Source organism: Gigantopelta aegis, chromosome 15 (genome assembly GCF_016097555.1).
Source record: "Gigantopelta aegis isolate Gae_Host chromosome 15, Gae_host_genome, whole genome shotgun sequence".
In the NCBI taxonomy this organism is placed as follows: Eukaryota; Metazoa; Mollusca; class Gastropoda; order Neomphalida; family Peltospiridae; genus Gigantopelta; species Gigantopelta aegis.
The window spans coordinates 14,338,434-14,363,444 of record NC_054713.1 but is presented as its reverse complement, the minus strand read 5'-3'; the positions used below and the strand labels follow the sequence as shown (position 1 = coordinate 14,363,444).

Sequence of the window (25,011 nt, the reverse complement as noted above, 5' to 3'; positions counted from 1 at the left end):
TGCGCATTTTGATGAAGGAAATCTTGCGCAATTTTGATGGTCGTTCTAAAGAATAAAGGTAGGTAGCTACGTATAGGTTTGAATTTTAGTAGGCCGAGAGTAGCTCGTTAATTAGGACCTGCGGATGATGAGGAGTCTCCCTAGGTTGCCCGTAGGGCCCTTAGAAAGGGCCTGCTCTCTTCTGATCGTGGCATGACAACGCAACATGCTATTATTACATAGAGCGTTTTTATACACGTGTGTATCCACTTACAATTCGTGATGTGTTGCGGACACAACAAATATCTAAGCTGTTATCTCGCTTACTTTGCTACATGTTTGTTTTTACCGATAATCGCTATTGATATGCATACTATTACGACTGTGTACCTGCGACAAAAAGCGGTTTTAAATAAGACATAGGCGGGGCGAGAGTTGAAAGGGGCGGACATGGTGAATACACATTTAGTGAACTATCTAACAGCTTTTCAATCGTTGTTGCTTACTTTAACGGCAGCATTCAAGAAAGGGCGGTTTTGTAAGAGACAAATGCGCGCGCTCTCTCTCTCTCTCTCTCTCTCTCTCTCTCTCTCTCTCTGTTTTCTCTCTCTCTCTCTCTCTCTCTCTCTCTCTCTCTCTCTCTCTCTCTCCATCCTACTTTCTGCATTTCACGAACGCACACAAACACACGCACGCACACAGACACAATCTCTTCCTCTGTCCTCCTTCGCCTTCTGTTTCTCTTTCTGTCTCTCTCGTTTTGTCTCTCACTGTCTTGTCCAGCCAGGCCGTGTTATGTTTTATCATGTCTGTGAGATGGCGCATATAAAATGTCCTTTGCTACAAATGGGAAAATGTTTCCTCTTTAAGACCATGTCAGAATTACCGTATGCTTGACATCCAATAGCCGATGATTAATAAATCAATGTGCTCTAGTGGTGTCGTTAAACAAAACAAAGTTTAACTCACTCTCTTTGTATCTCTCTCCCTCCCTCTCTCCTCGACTCTCAATCATCTCCTCTCTCCCCATGTGTCGAATTAATTAAATAGTCGCGATTTAAAATCTGATAAGATCCCCTGACCCCCTTATCCCCCCACATTGCCCCCGCCAGCACACAACATTCATAAATGACAGGGCCCGGGGAGTGTATTTGAATGTTAAGAGATTCGGGACATGCTCCAGCGAGAAAATGTTTAATTTCAGTTGTATAACCATCTGAGCACAATAACAGAAAACAGAGTGTGTGTATATGTGTGTAGGGTTCGGGGAGGGACATGACAACCACCACCCCCTGTTCCGTGATCCCTAATTGAACGGTGACATAGTATATACAGCTCATGAATAATGGAGATCACGTGACTCTGTTTCAGCCAGTTGGATTTACATTTTGCCGGCGCGGATAACTATATTATGTACTAGTTCAATAGAACACGGGGAAAACTGACTGCACCGCTCGCAAGAAGACTCTTAAGTTAAAAGTGAAACAAGATGAGTTGGGGTTATGGCAAAGATAACGGTTAGTACAAGCTAAAGTGCATTAAATTTTTTACATGTCATGTCTATTAAATTTACATAAAGTTCAGGGCCGTGCCTAACGGACATTAAAGGAACATTTCAGAGTTTGCTGCAATTTTTGAGATGTTATCGACTGACAGAGACGTTTTAACGATTGTAATTACATATCAAATATTTTTTTTCTGCATAAAGTATTAGTGGCTGTATATTAAACATGTTTCTGATCGTTCTAATATTTGTACTAGGTTAAATTGTATTTTATTTCCTAAAATATTACTTTATCTTACGTACGAAATTATTTGAAGACAAAATCCAGTTTGGGCTTCTTACAAATATTAAGATAATCAGAAACACATTGAATGTACAGACATTGATATTCTAAACAAGAAAATATATTTAATATGTAATCGTAGAAATTTCTATTAGTCGGAAACATCTTTAAATGCAGCAAATTCAGGTATGTCCCTTTAACTAGTAGCCAGTAATAAACGAATCAGACAAAATAAAGGATCTTTTTTAACTAGACGAAAGGAACATTTTAAAAATAAAAAGCTCACATTTTCATATTTTGTAAGAGTAGTTAGGCACGGCCCTGAATTTTAAATTACTGTTATCACATCATCTAGGATTTTAAATGTTGTTTTTAAAAGTTACATCCACACCTCTTTGAACATTCATTTATGTTTGTGGTGTATATATCCGTTTTTATTTATTGTAGCCTCGCGTATTGTATATAATAAGTTTTAATCATGTAATTTTTTATGTTTATACACTGAATTTTATACTTTTAAACATAATATATTATACGGTATTGATCATAGCAAGCGCTAAAAAGAAGTTTGTTTTGTTTAACGACACCACTAGAACACATTGATTTATTGATCACCAGCTATTGGATGTCAAACATTTGGTAATTTTGACATATATAGTCTAAGAAAGGATACCCGCTACATTGTTTTCATTAGTAGCAAGGGATCTTTTATATGCACCATCCCACAGACAGGATAGCACATACCACGGCCTTTAATATACCAGTCGTGGTGCACTGGGTGGAACGAGAAATAGCTCAGTACGACGGGGATCGATCCCAAACCGACCGCGCATCAAGCGAACGCTTTTACCATTGTGCTATGTCCCGCACCCCCCCCCCCCCCCCCCCCCCCCCCAAACATGTTGAATAATAGTATACTCGCATTACACATGTCGTTGAATATACAAACATACATATCGTTGAATAACAGAATGCATGGATACATGTCTTTGAATAATCAGGGCTGCAGAAAGTACCTTCCCGGTCACCAGATGCGAGTAGAAATTCTGACGGACGAGTTGAAAAATGCAACATCCAGTCCGACGGGCGATCTGTCTTTTTCTGACTAATTTAATTTGTTATATACATATTTTGTTTTTGCATTGAATCCGCGGTGTGTTCTGAATAGATTGTTCTGTTAAACACTTTCGGGATGTCACTTGAATTTTGTAAAGCTATATTTAAAAAATGCGAAAAACTTAGTATTTACCAAAGTATTTCAAATTTTATTGATTTGTCAGTCAAGGTTTGGATCTTGTTTTCGTTTGCTACATGATGTTGATCACTTACCAAATGTAATTAATATTTTGTTATTACAAAAAGAGAAATATATATATTTAAAGTGAAGACAGAGTATATTATAATATTGTTAAACAATAATATATTCTATAGGCCGACTGAGTAGTAGAAAGTCTGCCGGGCTAGTACATTTCAGTTGGTTTTGGTCCGGCGGGCTAGTGAAATATGTTCCATTTCTGCACTCCTGATAATAGTATACATGTATATATGTCGTTGAATAATAGTGTACATTACATGCATACATGGCATTGAATAATAGCATACGTGCATAATACATGTCGTTGAATAATAGTATACATGCCATTGACTAAGAGTACTACTAGTATACAGATGAATGCATGTCATTGAATATGTATACATGCTGTGACGAATACACGTTGCATAAACACGCATACAGGTCAATGAATATACACGCCTATACGTTGTTGAATATACGAAATTACCAAATGTTTGACATCCAATAGCCAAGGATAAATAAATCAATGTGCTCCAGTGGTGTCGTTTAACAAATACTTTAACTTTTTGTTGACTAAACAGGCTAAAAAGTTAAAAATCTGTTTTGTTTAAACGATACTAGAGCACATTGGTTATTAAACATGCGCTAATGGATGTCAAACATTTGGTAATTTCGACATATAGTCTTAGAGAGGAAACCCGCAATATTTTAAAACAATTAGCAGCAAGGGACGTTTTGAAAGAACCACCCAACAGACAGCATAACATATAACACGGCATTTGATTTACCAGTCGTGCTGCACTGGCTGGATCGAGAAATAGACCAAAGGACACCACGCGAGCGCTTTACCACTGGGCTATGCCCCGCCCCCAAATATACAAGCATACACGTCGTTGAAAATATATGACTACAAGTCGTTGAATATACAAATGTTTATTAATACAAGTCGTTGAATATACAAATGTTTATTAATACAAGTCGTTGAATATACAAATGTTTATTAATACAAGTCGTTGAATATAAAAATGTGTGTTTGTTTGTTTGTTTGTTGTTGGGGTGTTTTTTTTATCCCACTGTCCCCTTTCCTTTCTCTCCTTTGAATTCCATCTCATTTCTTCCCGATCTAGCAACTCTTCCTATCTTTCAACTTCTTTCACTGTCCACCTCCACATCCCAGTCCATGTCTCTCCAACCGCGACAGGTGCTTGTTTCTTGTGGCTATCTGTGCCACACACCTGTCATTCCCCATCAGCGTTTAGCTGTGGGCTTAGTCTGACCACTTCGGGGAGTGTTCAGTAGTTACTTCTGGCATTGTTAAGAGGCACTTGTAACCACTATGCACCCCTACTACCGGCGGTCGTTAGTTATTTTTATTAATACAAGTCGTTAAATATACAAATGTTTATTAATACAAGTCGTTGAATATACAAATGTTTATTAATACAAGTCGTTGGATATACAAGAGACGGGATTTAGCTCAGTTAGTTCAGTGCTCGCTTGAGGTGCTTGTTTCGCAGGATCGAACCACCTCGGTGGATTCATTCAGCTGATTTGATTTGCCCCGTTCCAACCAGTGCACTACAACTGGACAGAGGCAGTGGTATGTGCGTTCTTGTCTGTGGGGAATTACATATAACAAATCCCTTGCTGCATTAGGAAAAACGTAGCGTGTTTCCACGCATGACTACGAGTCAGTTAATTAAAAATATCAATGTGCTATAGTGGTGTCGATAAACAAAACAGACGTTTGAATGTACAAATGTATATGAATACAAGTCGTTGAATATACAAATGTATATGACTACAAGTCGTTGAATATACAAATGCATATGACTACAAATCGTTGAATATACAAATGTATATGAATACAAGTCGTTGAATATACAAATGTATATGAATACAAGTCGTTGAGAGACAGAGAGAGAGAGAGAGAGAGAGAGAGAGAGAGAGAGAGAGAGAGAGAGAGAGAGAGAGAGAGAGAGAGAGAGAGAGAGAGAGAGAGAGAGAGAGATAGTGAGGAAGAGGAGAGACAGACCGATAGAGAACACCTTTACCCAGCTCCTTCCTATCTTTAATATTTAGCTCTGCCTTTCCATTCCTTTTCACCTATTTTCGTGCTTATATCCAATTAAGGTTCAAGTACGCTGTCCTGGGCACGCACCTCAGCTATCTGGGCTGTCTGTCCAGGACAGTGAGTTAGGGGTTAGTTTGTTAGTGGTTAGTGAGAGAGAAGAGGGTGTTGTGGTCTTACACCCGCCCACTGAGTCGTTAAAACTCACTCTGGATGGGAGCCGGTAACGGGCTGCGAACCCTGAACCTGCCAGCCGATGGCTTATCCACGACGACACCGAGACCGGTTGGTCTGCCTTATTCAGCGTGAAAATTTCGAAATATATTTGACATTTTTCTTGTTGAAAATATGAAGAACACGGCGAAAGATTTCACCAAGATATAGCAACTATGAAAAGAAGATATCAAGGGAAATGGGACTGCAACATGATGGGTGACTATCTATGGGAGACATCAGTGAAGAACACGGCGAAAAATTTCACCATGATATATCAACTATGAAAAGAAGATATCAAGGGAAATGGGTCTGCAACATGATTGGGGGGGGGGGGGGGGGGGGAGAGGGGTGTTAGTACGGGATGACGTTGGTTTATACCTATATAGTAGAACATGCAGCATATCTATGTAATATTTGTATTAATAAATGCCATTAAAAAATCCATCAGTACAGTGTTCTGTATATGTTTTTGAGCGAAATATTTCATAAATTCGTAAAACATTTCCTAAAAATAGTGAAAGTGAGATTCTGTGACTAAATATTAATATTGTAATATTAAGGGATTTGTTATATGCACTATCCCGCAGACAGGATAGCACATACCACGGCCATTGATATACCAGTCGTGGGCACTGGCTGGAACGAGAAAGAGCAGAAAGGGCCCACCGACGGGGATCGATCCTAGACCGACCGCGCATCAGGCGAGCGCTTTACCACTGGGCTACATCCCACTCATTTTTGGCTGTTGTCTACTATATTTGCTGTTCTAGGTCACATTAAAAACAAACCTCGCCTTTTAAGAGGAGCTATCACTCTTTGTCACTCTCCTAAAAATAGTCCAGGGAGAGTAAAAGAAAGAAATGTTTTATTTAACGACGCACTCAACACATTTTATTTACGGTTATATGGCGTCAGACATATGGTTAAGGACCACACAAATTTTGAGAGGAAACCCGCTGTCACCACTACATGGGCTACTCTTTCCGATTAGCAGCAAGGGATCTTTTATTTGCGCTTCCCACAGGCAGGATAGCACAAACCATGGCCTTTGTTGAACCGGTTATGGATCACTGGTCGGTGCAAGTGGTTTACATCTACCCATTGAGTCTTGCGGAGCACTCACTCAGAGTTTGGAGTCGGTATCTGGATTAAAAATCCCATGCCTCGACTGGGATCCGAACCCAGTACCTGCCAGCACGTAGACCGATGGCCTAACCACGACGCCACCGAGGCCAGTCCAGGGAGAGTAATTTTTATCTCCGCTAAACATTTATATGGTATCAATATGTAATTTAAATGGCTCCCCATACTATTTTTTATTAATTCTTAATTCATATTTTAAACAGATAAGGCTCATATTTGAATTCACCTTTGACTTAAAGGGACAGACCCTAGTTTCAACCCGTGAAAATTTACACTAGGTTTAGTTAATCTACAAACCTGTAACACATTTGGATAAAGTTACAATTGAGTGAAACATGAGTCTGTGACTTTGAAGTGATGAAATACCCTCTAAAATAGATTAAAATTCTAATCCATAACTGTTACTTCTCAGACGCACGTGAGTTTTTAAAATATGAGAAATGCATTTTGTGATATTAAAAACACCAGGATGACCAAAAACACTTCGAATGTACGGAAATGGATCATCTAAACAATAAAATCTGAGTAAATTATGCGCTAATAGTAAAAAATATGCCTAAATGTTTAAAAACTAGGGTATGTTCCTTTAAAGGAACATTCCTGAGTTTGCTGCAATGTTGAAGATGTTATCGATTAACAGATACGTTTTAATAATTGTAATTACATATCAAATACATTTTTTCGGCATAAAATATTAGTGTCTGATCGTTCTTATATTTGTACTAGGTACTTTATTTCCTAATATATATATTTTTGTACGTACGAAATTATTTGAAGACAAAATCCAGTTTAGGCTTCTTACAAATATGAAGACGACCAGAAACACATTGAATATACAGACACTGATATTCTAAACAAGAAAATATATTTAATATGAAAGTTTAATGGTAGAAATATTTTATTAGTCGGAAACATCTTACAATGCAGCAAACTCAGGAATGTCCCTTTAAAACATCTTACAATGGTGCAAACTCAGGAATGTCCCTTTAAAACATCTTACAATGCAGCAAACTCAGGAATGTCCCTTTAAGGAGGCAAATAATCACTCCCCTCACTACGAGATCTGTAGAAATTTATTATTTCCTTATTTTAATATTCAGACGCGGGGCGATATTCACTGTTGGTTGTTGTTTTTTTGTCACAGATATCACACACATGGCGACAGTAAAGTTTGTCTTATTTAACGACGCCACTAGAGCACATTGATTTTTTTTATCTTATCATCAGCTATTGGACGTCAAACATATGATCATTCTGACACTGTGTTTTAGAGGAAACCCGCTGTCGCCACATAGGCTACTCTTTTACGACAGGCTGCAAGGGATCTTTTATTTGCGCTTCCCACAGGCAGGATAGCACAAACCATGGCCTTTGTTGAACCAGTTATGGATCACTGGTCGGTGCAAGTGGTTTACACCTACCCATTGAACCCACTGCGGAGCACTCACTCAGGGTTTGGAGTCGGTATCTAGATTAAAAATCCCATGCCTCGACAGACTTGAATATTGTACGAAGACATTTGAGCTATCACAAACAATAGAATGATCAGATTAATACTGGCAGACATTGTAGACATATTCTAAACAAGAACATAAATATTCTAAACAAACAAAAATCAACCTCCACTGAGGGGATTCGAACCACAAACCCTCAGTGTGAGAGTGCAACGCTCTGCCAACTGAGAAAATAGGGAAATTCCCACTAGCTACTCCTAATAGGAGCACTTTATACCAACACACACTACTACATAGACCCCTCTCAAGTGAAGCTACGTCCCAGGGCCCCGTTCCACGAAGCGATCTTAGCCCTAAGATCAAGTTAGGTGCATAGGGTAGCTATGCGCTTATCGTAATCTTAGGTCTAAGATCGCTTCGTGGAATGGGACCCAGAGCTGTTACGGGTTCTAACTGGGATATAATTATCTTCTTGTATAAACAACACATACAGTCTCTACGTCGGCTCCAAATGTAACAGATAAAAAATCAACCTCCACTGAGGGGATTCGAACCACAGACCGTCAGTCTACTAACTGAGCTTACAGGGAAATTGGCACTAGCTACTGCCAGTAGAAAGGAAGGAAAATGTTCTATTTAACGACGCACTCTACACATTTTATTTACGGTTATAATATTGCGTCGGACATATGGTCAAGGATAACAAAGATATTGAGAGGAAACCCGCTGCCGCCGCGTCATGGGCTACTCTTTTCGATTAGCAATAAGGGATCATCCCACAGACAGGATAACACACACCACGACCTTTTTTTTATACTAGTCGTGGTGCACTGGCTGGAGCGAGAAATAGCCCAATGGGTCCACCGACGGGGATCGATCCCAGATCGACCTCGCATCAAGTGAACGCTTTACGTCCCGCCCACTGTTAGTAGGAGCACTTTATACCAACACTACGACATATACCATTTAAGGCGTTATAAGTCCTTTAATACTCAGAAACATCTTATGGTTAAAAAAAAAGAAAAAAAAAAAAGAAAGAAAACCCTCAGAATAAAACAGTCTCTTTAAAATTACAAATCATAGTTACTGGCCTTGGAAATGGACACCCAGTTTGGTTAACCTTCAAACCTGTGACATTTAGATAAAGTTACAACAGAATGAAACACGAGTTACTTTGAAACGTGGAAATGTCCTTGAAATAGTAGACGAGCCTAATTTTAACCTGTGAAAATGGACACCAAGTCTGATTCATTTATAGACCTGTAAGTTAACGACTTTGGATAAAGTTACAATAGAGTGAAATAACAGTCTTTATCGTTAAAATGGCGAAATATCCTTTTAAATAAAAATTACTAAAGTAGTGTCGGAAATAGAATACAAATGATTTTCATCAATTATTGCTTTCATATTAAACTGACAAGTTAATATTTTGTAAATATCTATTTAATGATACTCTACCTAATTGAGCATTCACTTGTTTGGGCTCTCATTGATGTACAAGGTGGTGTTTACTCTTGAAATTAAAATAAAGATGTCAGTAAACAGGAGATTTGTGACCTTTATTGGAACAGACTAACACATTTTGGTCGATATGTGTCAGTTTCATTTACCCGTAAACAAACTTTTAATTTAAAACTGCAAGTTAACTGATTATTTTGAATTGCAGCATAAATTGTTAATTATGACCAGCATATTTAGTGAACATAAATTCAATATCAGTACATTAGAAATGTACACAATCGTGCAACCATTTAAAGGTGCTATATCAGAAGTTATATGTGAGCATCTCTTTGTGATAAAGATTCTCCAATAAAAACGTATTTTCTACTGGTAGATTAAATTATTTCCTATAATCATTTATGGGCATATAGTTAAAAGTGTAGTCTTTAAATGTTAAAGCGAAATTTAATAAAAACATGATTTGCAATAGCTGTCATTATGCAGTTTTGAGATAACACCTTTAATACCGGTATAATAGATTACAAAATCAAAATGGTTCTTGACAGTTTTGCTTAAAAGTTACTTATGAATGTCTACAAATATTATTTTGGGGAGAGGAATAGGGGTAAACCGTAATCAGAAACGGTCCCTCACATATTGTAACAGCAATGAAATTGACACATATCGACTAAAATGTGTTATAGTCTGTTCCAATAAAGAACACAAATCACTTGTTTACTGACATCTTTCTTTTAATTTCAAGAGTAAACACCACCTTGTGCATCAATGAGAGCCAAAACAAGTAAATGCTAAATTAGGTAGACTATTCTTAAATAGATATTTACAAAATATTTACTTGTCTGTTTAATATGTAAGAAATAATCAACGAAAATATTTTATTTCCGACAGTACTATAGAGCTCACCTCTATAACCGTTATTTCTCAGAGGTAGCTGCGTTTTTAAAAATACTAAAAATGAATTTAGTTGTATTAAAATGGATAATATAAACAATAGAATCTAAGTAATGTCTGATTACAATTATATAAAAAAGAGTTCTTATTACGACACCCCACCTCTTCCAGGGTCTGTCACTTTGATAAGCAACGTTATAAGATTTAGGGGCGAGATTCCCTCTTTAACGAACTGAATCTGATGAATCACACGGTGTGTACGCGCCTTCGTGCCGGTGTCACATATAATTTGCACTCCCCTGGATTTGCACTCCCCAATTCAAGATTATACGTAGAATAAGCACTCCCCAGTGCGTATTATACATGTGATATGTACTCCCCCAGTCTATATTATATGTATAATTTGCACTCCCTCTGAATAATATGCACTCCGCCAGTTTATATTACACGTAGATTATAACAATGTTTTAAGCATTCACATAACTATATTTTTTTAAAGCGTGTTTTGATGTTTGTATGACCAGTGCACCAGGGCCCCGTCCCACAAAGCAATCTTGGCCCTAAGATCACCGTAAGCGCATAGCCACCTTATGCAATAAGGTGATCTTAGTGCTAATATCGTTTTGTGGAACGGGGCCTTGGACTGTAAATCCAGTAAACCGTGTAATGATTATCTGTGACTATCTCTCATACACTTCACACGCAGGTTTGTCATGTTAAAGCTTGGAGGGGATACTCAATGCTCATGGTCATTGTAAAGTGATCCACCATGACACGCAAGGGTATAATGGGGGTATATCGTAAATGTTGTAAATGCAACCATATATGCACTGACTGTGTATTCACAAAGGGTGAACTAAATCTGATAACAAAGACAACATGCATTAAAATGAAATAAATTGACAAACGTTGACAGCAAATATAAAGTATAGGGGTGTCTAGATAGCAATAACTTTGAACAATAAACACCAGATTGAATGTGATCCAAGAATCCTCTGTAGATCCAACAACAACAGCTGAGCAATAAAACTTTTAAAATACCATCCATAAATTAGTAATACCAATTTAAAACATGGTACCCTTTGTTAAAAATCAGCCATTTTATTTAAGAGACTACTTTCACCACCAATGCATGGTGTAACATATTAAAACACATACTTTTTTATAATAGGTGTTAAAACATTTTTAAAACACCATAATTTATATTTTAACTGTCGTATTAAAATAACAATTGTTATTAACTTTATAAACCTCATCTAAAAATCATGCTTGACAATGAACATTGATAACACACGTGATTTTGAGCATATGTCAGATTATTATTTGGACAAACTATTAAGGACAATCGGCCTATCGATCGCACGCCAGAATGGGACATAGTCTTTGGCACACTTGTTTGGAATGAATGAATGAATGAATGAATGTTTAACGACACCCCAGCACGAAAAATACATCGGCTATTGGGTGTCAAACTATGGTAATGCAAATAAATAAAGTGACGATCAACATCAATATAAAAATTCAAGACCCAAACAAAAACAGTGTAAAGAACTGTGCAAAAACACAAATATCACAGAATTTTACGGATACTGAATTTTACCAAAACTTCAATTTTGTGCTGTATTGGCCATTCTCCAAGAGAATGTTACACCCCTGCACCACGGTGAGGTTACAGCACGTGCAGGGGACTTGTTTGGAATACATATTGATAGATTTAAAAAAAAAAAATGCAGTTTACTACTTTATCTGATACTTACAAGAAACCCTCTATGAATAGTTGACCATAACAGCTGAGAACACTGGAACCCGGAAGTTGTAATGCAAACATATAGTTCTTTGTAAATCTATCTCTTCATATGGTCACTGTGTGTGTTTAGTAATTTTTTAAGTACATATTTATATTTTTATTACATGCTTTAATATTGGGAATTCATCAATAAATGATGCCCATTTACAACAGTTATATAAGTGGAGTAATAATACAACGATAAGGTGAAGGTCACACCGATGAACATCGAAGTAAACAAAATGTTTAGCCTTCTACATCAATGCATTATTTGCAATCGTGCAGTTATTTCTTTAATGACAGTTGTAGTATTTACTAGCAATACAATAATGACATACATTTCATTGCAGAATGTAGCTTAGCAATTGCCGATCGTGTGTTTTTTGGTCTTTTTTGTTTGGTTACCCACAAATCGTAGGCAAGATTGCGGCCATAAATAGCAACATGGTGTTTTATATTTATAGCACATTGTGACTAAATGTGTAGCTTTATGTCGCAAATCTCTCTCTCTCAGTTAGTCAATCTATCTGTGTTTCTCTCAGTTTCTCTCAGTCTCTCTCTCTCTCTCTCTCTCTCTCTCTCTCTCTCTCTCTCTCTCTCTCTCTCTCTCTCTCTCTCTCTCTATTTTAAATGATCAATTGGTATCGTGGATCATTTACGGTAAATACACTTTTCCATAAACTGGGCAGTGCACTTCCCGCTCTTTGATGCATCAGTGACGGTCGCGTGTTATTGGTTGAAGATTTCGCAAACCTGAGGCGAACATCGAGTTCTACCACAGAATTACCTCCCTCTCCACTTGTTCCTAGATTTCTGTGCTCTAACTAGTCTTCGGAAAGGATATCGCGACCTTTGCAAGTTAAAGAGTGCATATATGCCGCATTTTTATCGCAGGCAGGCATCGATCTAGGCCAAGTTCGGTCGTTCTAGAAATATAAGAAGGTCGAAACGGATAGATGATTTTGAGAAGGTGTGTGTGTGTGCATCACCGAATCTATACATCACTGCAGATCGAGATATCACACTATGCGGTGTTTTACCTGGCAACTAAAAGAAAGGGGGTTAAGTGTCCTACACCTTGTATTCGCTACTGAAGGTCACATGTCAGACATGCGATATACTAGTCGTGGTGCACTGACTGGAACGAGAAATAGCCCAATGGGCCCACCGACGGGGTTCGCTCCCAGAACGACCGCGCATCGAGCGAGCGCTTTACCACTGGGCTACGTCCTGCCCCCTCGAACTATGATGAAGGCCTACCGGGGAAAAAAGAAGAAAATTAGGTTGAGCGGGAGTGTGTGTGTGTTGTGTGTGTTGTGTGTTGTGTGTGTGTGTGTGTGTTGTGTGTGTGCCTGTGTGTGTGTTGTGTGTGTATGTATGTGTGTGTGTGTGTGTGTGTTGTGTGTGTGTGTGTTGTGTGTGTTGTGTGTGTGTGTGTGGTGTGTGTGTGCCTCTGTGTGTGTGTGTTGTGTGTTGTGTGTGTGTGTATGTGTGTGTGTGTGTTTTTTTTTTTTTTACCTCGACACCACCCCCCTCCCCCCATCAGAGCACACGCTAGATGCGTCCTTGAATCCTAATTGTTTATGTGAATGTGGGAGGGGGGGGGGGGGGGGGCTGCCAAGTTGTGAAGAAGGATATAGCCAAGTACACTGCTAGCTATTCCTAGGTATGCACAATTCATCTACAAGAATTACACGGTTCGACTGGAAGGGCTGGACATAGTCCAGTGGTAAAGCGCTCGACTGATGCGCTGTCGGTCTAGGATCGATCCCCGTCAGTGGGCCCATTGAACTATTTCTCGTTGTGGCCAATGCACCACAACGGGTATATCAAAGGCCATGGTATGTGTTATCCTGTCTGTGGGATGGTGCATATAAATGATCGCTTGCTACAAATGGAAAATATAGCTAGTTCTGAATGTGCACGCTGAAACCTATGACCTGACCTAATGTCGAAAAGAATGTGTCTGGTTTCCTTTCTAAGACTATATGTCAAAACAATGTGGCTGGTTTCCTCTCCAAGACTATATGTCAAAACAATGTGGCTGGTTTCTTCTCTAAGACTATATGTCAAAACAATGTGGCTGGTTTCTTCTCTAAGACTATATGTCAAAACAATGTGGCTGGTTTCCTCTCTAAGACTACATGTCAAAACAATGTGGCTGGTTTCCTCTCTAAGACTACATGTCAAAACAATGTGGCTGGTTTCCTCTCTAAGACTACATGTCTGGTTTTCTTTCTAAGACTATATGTCAAAACAATGTGGCTGGTTTCTTCTCTAAGATTACATGTCAAAACAATGTGGCTGGTTTCCTCTCTAAGACTATATGTCAAAACAATGTGGCTGGTTTCCTCTCAATGACTACATGTCAAAACAATGTGGCTGGTTTCCTCTCTAAGACTATATGTCAAAAGTATCAAAGTTTTTAGCTACCTGGTCCCCGTTTTATGAGGGGGTAGGATGTATCTCAGTGGTACAGCTTCGACTGATGCGCGATCGATCTAGGATCAATCCCCGTCGGTGGGCCCATTGGGCTATTTCTCGTTCCAGCAAGTGCTCCACAAAGGTGTAACAAAGGTCGTGGTATGTACTATCCTGTCTGTGGGATGGTGCATGTATAATATCCCTTGCTGCCAATCGAAAATAGTAGCCCATGAAGTAGCGACAGCGGGTTTCCTATCTCAATATATGTGTGTCAGACACCCTAAAACCGTAATAAAATATGTTGAGTGCGTCATTAAATGAAACATTTCCTTCCTTTCGTTTTACGAATCGATCTTAACGCTAAGATCACTTCTAGCTACCTGATGTGTTTAAGATGATCCTAGCGCTAAGATCGCTTCGTAAACCGGTCCTTAGTACCCGATGTTTGATAAATCATTGTGTTCTAGTTGTGTTGTTAAAACAAAACAAACTTCTTAAGCTTCTTGGTACGGCTGGAATCATAATCAACATTTACAATAAATAAATCGCAGTTTGCTACGTTCACGGCACCCTAAACGAACCCAGCAAAGGCCGTGGTATGTACTATCCTGTCTGTGGGATGGAGCATATAAAAGATACCTTGCTCCTAATGCAATAATGTATCGGATTTCCTCTCTAAGACTATATGTCAAAATTACCAAATGTTTGATATCCTATAGCCGATAACTGATAAATCAATGTGCTCTAGTGGTGTCGTTAAACAAACACACATTTTTTTTTAACTCCAAGACTATTTCGAAATCATCAAATGTTTGACATCGAATAGCCTATGATTAATAATTTAATGAACTTAAGTGGCGTCGTTAAACAAAACAAACTACATTTTTTTCAACTGATTTAGAACCGCTGTACTATGTGGCGACAGCGGGTTTCCTCTCAAAAACAGTGTCAGAATGACCATATGTTTGACGTCCAATAGCCGATGATAAGATAAAAAATCAAGGTTCAAGCGCGCTGTCATGAGCAAACACTTCGGCTATCTGGGCTGTCTGTCCAGCACAGTGGGTTAGTTGTTAGTGGTTTGTGACAGAGAAGAGGGTGTAGTGATCAAACACCTAACCACTGAGTCGTTAAAACTCGCTCTGAGTGGGAGGCGGTACCGTGCTGCGAACCCGGTACCTACCAACCATATGTCCGATGGCTTATCCACTGCACCACCAAGGCTGGTGTACTAATTTTTCATTTCAACTTATTTTCGTGCTTATATCCGATTAAGATTCAAGCACGCTGTCCTGGGCACACACCTCTGGTATCTGGGCTGTCTGTCCAGGACAGTGGGTTAGTTGTTAGTGGTTAGTGAGAGAGAAGAGGGTGTAGTGGTCTTACACCTACCCACTGAGTCGTTAAAACTCGCTCACGGTGGGATCAGGTGTGCGAACCACGATGGCTTAACCACGACACCACCGAGGCGGTGTCCTAATGGAACAATTTGTGTTTGTTTAACGACACCACTAGAGCACATTGATTTATTGGCTGTTGGTGGTCAAACAGTTGGCAATTTTGACATATAGTCTTTGAGAGGAAACTCGCTTAATTGTTTTTTCATTATATGCACCATCCCACAGGCAGGATAGCATATACCACGGCATTTAATATACCAGTCGTGGTGCACTCATGGACATATTTCTGGTAACTGTCAATGCATGTCCCCAAGTACTTTAATGTTTGATGTATTTAAAAAATAAAAATACATGTTTTGTGTTTTAGGACCAGACACATGGTCAAAGACCTTCAAGGTGGCTGCCGGCAGCAAACAGTCGCCAATCGACATCAAGACGCATGACGCGACCTTTGACCCGAATCTCGCCAGTAAGCCACTAGTGATCCAGTACCACCCGGAGAAGGAAGTTGGAATATTTAACATCGGGTGGACATTCCGGGCCGACATGAAAGAAAAATCAAGTATGTGAGAATCTGTCGCGCAACCAGTCTAGGGTCAATCTCTGTCGGTGGGTTCATTGGGCTGTTTGATATACCAGTGCACCACGACTGGTATATCAAAGGTCATCGTATGTGCTATCCTATCTGCGGATTTCCTCTCTGAGACTATATGTCAGAATTACCAAATGTTTGACATCCTATAACCGATGATTAAAAAATCAATATGATCCCCCACTCTTTCTCCGCCCTTAACTCCCCCACTCCCCCACTCTCTTTCTCCGCCCTTAACTCATCCACTCTCCCACTCTTTTTTTCCGCCCGTAACTCACCCACTCTCCCACTCTCTTTCTCCGCCCTTAATGCTCCAACTCTCCCTTCACCTCTTTGTGTGTGTGTGTGTGTGTGTGTGTGTGTGTGTGTGTGTGTGTTTTCTCTCTCTCTCTCTGTCTCTCTCTCTCTGTCTCTCTCTCTCTCTCTCTCTCTCTCTCTCTCTCTCTCTCTCTCTCTCTCTCTCTCTCTCTCTCTCTCTCTCTCTCTCTCTCTCTCTCTCTCTCTCTCTCTCTCTCTCTATCTCTCTCGTACACACACACAGGTTGCTGTATGTACTATCCTGTCAGATTTACCATTTGTTTGACATCNGTTACTGTACTATCCTGGTAAACATCAACAACTGATGATTAATAAATCAGTGTGCTCTAGTGATGTCCTTAAACAAAACAAACTTTAAACAGAAATTTCTTCCCTTTGTTTTCAGCGCTGGAGGGAGGCCCGTTAGATTCTGTATACCGACTGGAGCAGTTCCACGGTCACTGGGGGTCGGGCGCGGACCATGGCTCCGAACACTTAGTGGACGGGAAATCCTTTTCTGGAGAGGTAACTTCATAAATTAGCCCCCCCCCCCCCTCTCTCTCTCTCTCTCTCTCTCTCTCTCTCTCTCTCTCTCTCTCTCTCTCTCTCTCTCTCTCTCTCTCTCTCTCCCTCCCTCCTCTCATTGCTCTCTCTCTGTTCCCTCCCCCTCTCTCCCTTCCCTCCTCCTGTCTCTGCGTTCCCTGCCATCCCTCCTTTCCCCTCTCTTTGTCTCTCTGTCTGTCTCTATCTCTGTATGTCTGTCTTTCACACCCCTCTACATTTTATAGCCGTAGTTTAATAATATGCCGAGGTGTCATTAAACAAAACAAACGTTAAATAAACAAACTCTTTCGTTGTCAGATCCATTATGTTCACTGGAACCAGAACAAGTACAAGAGTTATGCTGAGGCTGCGGACAAGGATGATGGACTGGTAATCATCGCCGTTTTCTTAAAGGTACACTCTCACATTCGAAAGTTTTTTTTTTTTTTTTTACCAACATGACTACTCCATCACCCGTCCCCCCAAAACAACAAATAAAACCCATCCACCACCACCACCACCACAACAACAACAACAACAGCAGCAAAAGTAGCAGCAGCAACTGCAATAACAACATATCTCAAATTTCATTCATTCATTCATTCATTCATTCATTCATTCATTCATTGTTCTTCATCATATCAAGTCTTATGCAGATGCGAATAATTAAATAATTTTGTATATCTAAATCCCTAAAAATATAGATTATGTGAATAATTATTATGTATATCTGTGAATGTATGTTTGTGTATGTGTGGTCGGATGGTAAAGCGTTCGCCTGATACGTGGTCGGTTCAGGATCGATTCACGTCAGTGGGCCAATTCCAGCCAGTCCACCAAAGCCCGTGATATGTGCTATCCTGTCTATAGAATGATGCATATAAAAGATCCCTTGCTACTAATGGAAACATGTAGCGCGTTACCTCTCTAAGACTACATATCAAAATGGCCAAATACAATAGCCGATGATTAATAAAAAGAAACAAAAAAATGTTTTATTTAACGACGCACTCAACACATTTTATTTACGGTTATATGGCGTCATAAATATGGTTAAGGACCACACAGATATCGAGAGAGGAAACCCGCTGTCGCCACTTCATGGGCTACCTTTTTCGATTAGCAGTAAGGGATCTTTTATATGCACCATCCCACAGACAGGATAGTACATACCACAGCCTTTGTTACACCAGTTGTGGAGCACTGGCTGGAACGAGAAATAGCCCAATGGGCCCACCGACGGGGATTGATCCCAGACCGACCGCGCATCGAGCGAGCGCTTTACCACTGGGCTACGTCCTCGCCCCCGATGATTAATAAATCAATGTGCTCTAGTGGTGTCGTTAAACAAAATAAAAAACCCCACTGACATTGTGTATACCAGTATGTGTGTGCATGATGAAAGACAGCCCACCCATGACATTGCCATATTCTGATCTGGGTTAATAACATAAAAGCTGATTTTCATTATTTCATACACACAGGTTGGCAAGGAAAACGCTGGGTTCAAAGTTGTCACAGAAAACATTGAGAAAATCAAGTTGAAGGACACGTCCACCCTCGTTAAAGTCGACTGTCATCCAGATTGCTTATTGCCCAGTAAGATCACATTGTAACATAATATTCCCAATTTACAAAGCCTGACTATGTCTTACATGCGAGTGACTACGTATATTTACAATGCTTAAAGGGACACGCCCTAGTTGTTAACCATTACGCCGTTGTTTTTCGCTATTAAACCCATTTTCTCACAAATAAAATTGCACTTTACTTACATTTTATTATTTAGAATATACATTTCCAGTCACCTGAAGTGTTTTTTGGTAATCCTGGTAATCCTGGTGTTTGTAATACCACAAAATGCATTTTTCGTATTTCTTAAAAGCGCGTCTGAGAAAAAAACGTTGAGCAGACAAAGTCTAGTCTATTTTTAGAGGGGATCTTCCCGTTTCAACGTGGCCGTTATCATTTTGGTTCGGTTTGTTTTCTCGTGCACGGTTCACGTAATCAACATCCGATTTGTTGTCGTTTGCTTGTCGTTCATTTGTGAGGTTTTTCTTCACAGTTCGTGAACATTTTCATTAACAATAAAGTTCTCTGGATAGGGGATACAACCTTAGGAGGTGGGGGTGTGGGGCACAAGCTATATTGTTACCTTTATTTAAATAGAGTAGGACAACAAAAACCTTACATTTTCGTCCTGGGGAGGGGAAGTGCCTCCCCACCTCTGGTTCCTACAGACTGTACTACTACAACAACAACTACTACTACTACTACTACTACTACTACTACTACTACTACTACTACTACTACTACTACTACTACTACTATTACCAACAATAATAAACGGTGCATCTAATTGCTAATAACAATAGGTTAGCCACTAGTACCCGGTGCCGAATAACAAATGTAGGCTAATTGCGGTTTATATATAACATTTATTATTTCAAACACTGTAGTATAGTCAACATGGTCAGTGACGGACTATCATTGTCTTATTCCGATTCAAGTATCATGATTGCTGCAGCAGCCACTTCATCAACAGAAGTACCCTGTTCAAAACTCATTCCTTTCGCTGTCCAGGACAGAACAGTTGGAACATGCCCAGGAGAGGTGAAAGGAACGCACCTCAAGTCTGTGTGCACTCTGGGAAAATTGTCGTGACATAGGCATTTCTGTGCTTCGAGCGACATCTACCGGTGACATCAGAATACTAACTTTCAAAATTATTTTAGTAATTGGGTCACAGGAATTCCCATGGTATTTATCGATATAAAACCTGCTTTTTCACTCTCTTTTATAAAAACGTGATTTAAATGTGTTACGGTTTTGTAGATTAACCAACATTAGAATTAATTTTCGCGGGCTGAAACTAGGGCGTGCGACTTTAAACGGCTAACGCATGTGGTTACGAAAAACAGTAAATAAAATGTGTTGAGTGCGTCATTAAATAAAACATTTCCTTCCTTCCTTATTTTCTATTGTTAGTGACAAATAAAAATAAAAAAGGCAGTACTTCCAAGTCATAATTACGACATCGGAGATGAATTTCATTATTTATTTTCATTTATTATTATTATTATTAAATTAATTAAATGAATCGATGCGTACTGTGGTTCTGTCACTCTAAACCAAATATATATAAATGTTACATATTATTTAACTCAATATATGAAGATGTTTTTCGAACATACGTGGCTTTGTCTCGCCTAGAACTAACAAACTCCATACACTTGCAGTTTTGACTTCTCGTATCAGCCAGGGCTCCGTTCCACAAAGCGATCTTAGCGCTAAGATCATCTCAAGGGCATAAGGTAGTTATGTACATACGATAATCTTAGGGCTAAGATCGTTTCGCGGAAACGGGCCCCAGTGCCCCACGACTGGTATATCAAAGGCTGTGGTACGTGCTGTTCTTTCTGTGAGAAAGTGCATTATTAAATATTCCCAGCTACCTATGGAAAAATATAGCGGGTTTCCTCTCTGAGACTACAAGTGATAATTATCAAATGTTTGACATCCAGTAGCCGATGACTAATAAATCAATGTGTTCAAGTGGTGTCGTTAAACAGAACAAACTTTAACTTTGACTGATTGACTGTTAACATACGCATTATGGGGGGGGGGGGGGGGGGGGGGCGTAGCCCAGTGGTAGGGCGCTCGGCTGATGCCCGGTCTGTCTAGGATCGATCATTGTTAGCGGGCCCCGTTAAGGTATTTCACGCTCCAGCGAGTGCACCACGACTGGTATATCAAAGGCCGTGGTATGCGGTGTTCTTTCTATAGGAAAGTGCATTAGAAAATATTCCTATTCTCTAAGACTACGTGTCCGAATTAATAAATATTTGACATCCAATAGCCGATGATAAATAAATCTATGTGCTCTGGTAGTGTCGTTAAACAAAACAAACTTTCTTTCTGTGAGAAAGTGCATTATGAAATATCCTTCACTACTACTGGAAAAACATGTAGCAGGTTTCCTCTCTAAGACTACATGTTAGAATTACCAAATGTTTGACATTCAATAGCCGATGATTAATAAATCTATGTGTTCTATTGATGCCATTATACAGAACAAACTTTAAAGGGACATTCCTGAGTTTGCTGCATTGTAAAATGTTCCCGACTAATAAAATATGTCTACGATTAAACTTACATATTACATACATTTTTTTAACCTAGTATAAATATTAGAACGACCAGAAACATGTTTAACATACAGCCACTAATATTTTATGCAGAAAAATATGTTTGATATGTAATTACAATCGTTTACAAATCTCTGTTAGTCGACAACATCTTAAAAATTGCAGCAAACTCAGGAATGTCCCTTTTTTAACTTTGACGATTGACTGTAATAACATACGCATTATCTCCCCTTCTTGAACAGATGACAGAAGCAAGTACTGGACATATCCGGGATCTCTGACCACGCCCCCGTGCCACGAAAGCGTCACCTGGATCGTTTTCCAAGAAGCTGTGGAAGTATCGGAACAACAGGTGTGTAAACCAAATGATTATGAGAACAGTTACTATACTGACAAGGGTCCCATGTTTTCAAAGTTATCTTAGCGCGTCGATAATTTCCAAAATATATGGCCAGACCAATATAGAGTTTCCAAAACGTGGTGCCGATAAAGAAATTTATAACAGATGGGGCAGAGATACGTTACGTGTCAACTCCTGTCCTGGACGAAAGAGGCAGCGTAAGTCGATACCTGCGCCCATGACAGGCGTGCGCTACAACAGCTTGCTCTGAATGTGCACGTTAAGCCTTATGACCTGACCTGTCCTGACCTGTCCTGACGTGTCAACCATAAGGGTTCGTTTCAAATCGTACCTTTACACAAGGCAAAGCCAGAAGGATGTCACGACAAGATCGTAACTGCTGTAAGAGCCACTGTCCAATACTATATAGCCTAAACGTAATCGTTCGCTGCATATAAGGATCCCTTACTAGTTTTGGACAGTTCTTGTGATGCCATTGAGCTCTCTCTCTCTCTCTCTCTCTCTCTCTCTCTCTCTCTCTCTCTCTCTCTCTCTCTCTCTCTCTCTCTCTCTCTCTCAACGCCATATAACCGTAAAATAAAATGTGTTGAGTGCGTCGTTAAATAAAACATTTCATTCATTCCTCTTTATCTGTCTCTGTCTCTCTCTGTGTCTCTTTCTTTCTTTCTTTATCTCTCTCTGTGTGTGAGTCTCTCTCTCTCTCTCTCTCTCTCTCTCTTCTCTCTCTCTCTCTCTCTCTCTCTCTCTCTCTCTCTCTCTCTCTCTCTCTCTCTCTCTCTCATGTAAAAATTCTATACACAGTCCATTTGTTTTTTAAAATGCAAAAATAAAATGTTTCAACCAATAAACAACAACAAAATCAACAACAATGCATCCACCTTTTAATCTAATGGTATTTTAATTATGATTTACAGTTGGTAGGTACTGCGCTGCGGCCATGAATTTACCACTTTGTATTTTCAGATTGCTGCTCTCCGAGGACTGAGCTCTGATAAAAGCAACGTAGTCCCCCTGGTGACTAACCACCGCCCACCAGTTCCGGTCGGATCGAGGGCGGTTAGAGCATCTTTCAAATAGCTCTGACATTGGACTCCATTTTTGTAACCCACTGCATGGGTATACGCTGAATTAAATTGAGGTCAATCAGATGATACAGATTATATATAGACATATACACGTAGTATTTACTCAAGGGATTGTTTTACAAATCTGCTAAATGCATCACTGTGCCCCATTTTTATGTAATATGCGCATGAAAAATGCATGTCTGCAAAGATCTTGCAAACATATTTATTGATTGTATATTATTATTTTACATTTTTATTTATTTCCGGATTTTTCAGAAAAAAACGCACAAGATTGGGGACTTGCAATTACTATTTTACCCGTGGAAAAAACAAAACAATTAAAGAGGACTGATCAATTGCTCGCCTAATAAATTTTAAGGAACGATTTAAGATATTGCCATACTGATACCATTTACTGTTTCAAGCTCTCAAAGTGGTTATTCTGTGTAGCGAAAAATGGCTGAACTTACTTCTATTATCTTATTCTAGGTAAACAGAGAAATATAATATATATATTTTTAAATTTCAAAATGAGAAGCGTTTTGATATTCCACTGGTTTGTTTTACAAAGTATTACAGATTATTCCCGTGTGAATAGTGTTAATCTGGCAGAACCTTTATTTTTACTATTAGTGTGCTTTTCATTGCCAGTTCTAATGCGACTTATATCGGATTTCGGACGCAGGACAAATAAGGCTTACAAATTAAAATAGTGCTAACCCTGTGCTAGTGGTGTAGTTTCAGACATTTTTCATTATTATGAACTTTTAATAGTAGTGTTCTATTTATTATCAGTTCTGATGTGGCTTATCCCAGACTTCGGATGCAGGGCTAATAAGCCCTGTAAATTAAAACAAAGCTAACCCTGTGCTAGTGGTAAGTTTCAGAAATTTACTATTATTCCTAATTTTTAGATTTAGGACTAATAAGCCCTGTAAATGAAAATGGAGCTAACTCTGTGCTAGTCGTGTATTTTCAGAAATTTGTCATTATATTGAATTCCATTGTAAACGCACAACCCAAATTTCAATTGTTATTGTTCTCGCGTGTGCGAGGTTGCGGTGCTATGAAACACACAGTAACCGTAACCCTTGTATACAATTTTGTGGTTATTTATTTTGTCTACCAGAATACACCCAGCTATACAAAAGCAGTTAAATGTTTAATTATGTGTTTTCTCCTTATATCTTTTTGTTACAAGTACAGATATGACTGATGCGTTCACATTGAAGATCAGTATATATATATATATATATATATATATATATATATATATATATATATATATATATATATATTATAGTTAGTGCTTATTAATTACTTCTGAATGGAACGTCTCGAACTTATAGTTAAAATATAACTAGTTAACAAATAGTTTTATATATTCGTAATGCATATCAATCAACGCAGTTTTGGCGGTGCGGCGAAGTCTGCTTTCGAACAACGCTATGTGGAGACGGAAACACTGCTTTAGAATATCGCTATCTAGACACAAAAACACTGCTTTCAAACAACGCTATCTAGACACGGAAACAGTGCTTTCGAACAACGCTTTCTAGACACGAAAACACTGCTTTCAAACAACGCTATCTAGACACGGAAAACACTGCTTTAGAATATCGCTATCTAGACACAAAAACACTGCTTTCAAACAACGCTATCTAGACACGGAAACAGTGCTTTCGAACAACGCTTTCTAGACACGAAAACACTGCTTTCAAACAACGCTATCTAGACACGGAAACACTGCTTTAGAATATCGCTATCTAGACACAAAAACACTGCTTTCAAACAACGCTATCTAGACACGGAAACAGTGCTTTCGAACAACGCTTTCTAGACACGAAAACACTGCTTTCAAACAACGCTATCTAGACACGGAAACACTGCTTTAGAATATCGCTATCTAGACACAAAAACACTGCTTTCAAACAACGCTATCTAGACACGGAAACAGTACTTTCGAACAACGCTTTCTAGACACGAAAACTCTGCTTTCAAACAACGCTATCTGGAGACGGAAACACTGCTTTAGAATATCGCTATCTAGACACAAAAACACTGCTTTCAAACAACGCCATCTAGACATGGAAACAC

The 25,011-nt window shown here is 39.1% G+C and overlaps 1 protein-coding gene across 1 annotated transcript; it reads left to right on the top strand.

Moving 5' to 3' along the window:
- Positions 1-1,341: 1,341 nt before the first annotated feature.
- LOC121390021 (carbonic anhydrase 1-like) lies at positions 1,342-24,165 on the top strand. Its single transcript, XM_041521718.1, has 7 exons — positions 1,342-1,496; positions 16,274-16,468; positions 17,202-17,320; positions 17,657-17,752; positions 18,823-18,937; positions 21,729-21,838; positions 22,811-24,165. Exons 1-7 carry the CDS (start codon positions 1,469-1,471, stop codon positions 22,922-22,924), a joined length of 777 nt encoding a protein of 258 aa, XP_041377652.1. The 5' UTR covers positions 1,342-1,468; the 3' UTR covers positions 22,925-24,165.
- The last annotated feature ends 846 nt before the right edge of the window (positions 24,166-25,011 follow it).

What these genes read in the sequence shown, in the direction of transcription:
- LOC121390021 (XM_041521718.1), top strand. Translation starts at nt 1,469, where the DNA reads ATGAGTTGGGGTTATGGCAAAGATAACG. An exon ending in GGAAATCCTTTTCTGGAGAG is followed by an intron (nt 17,321 to 17,656) that starts GTAACTTCATAA and finishes TTTCGTTGTCAG; the next exon opens with ATCCATTATGTTCACTGGAA. An exon ending in TGGAAGTATCGGAACAACAG is followed by an intron (nt 21,839 to 22,810) that starts GTGTGTAAACCA and finishes TTGTATTTTCAG; the next exon opens with ATTGCTGCTCTCCGAGGACT.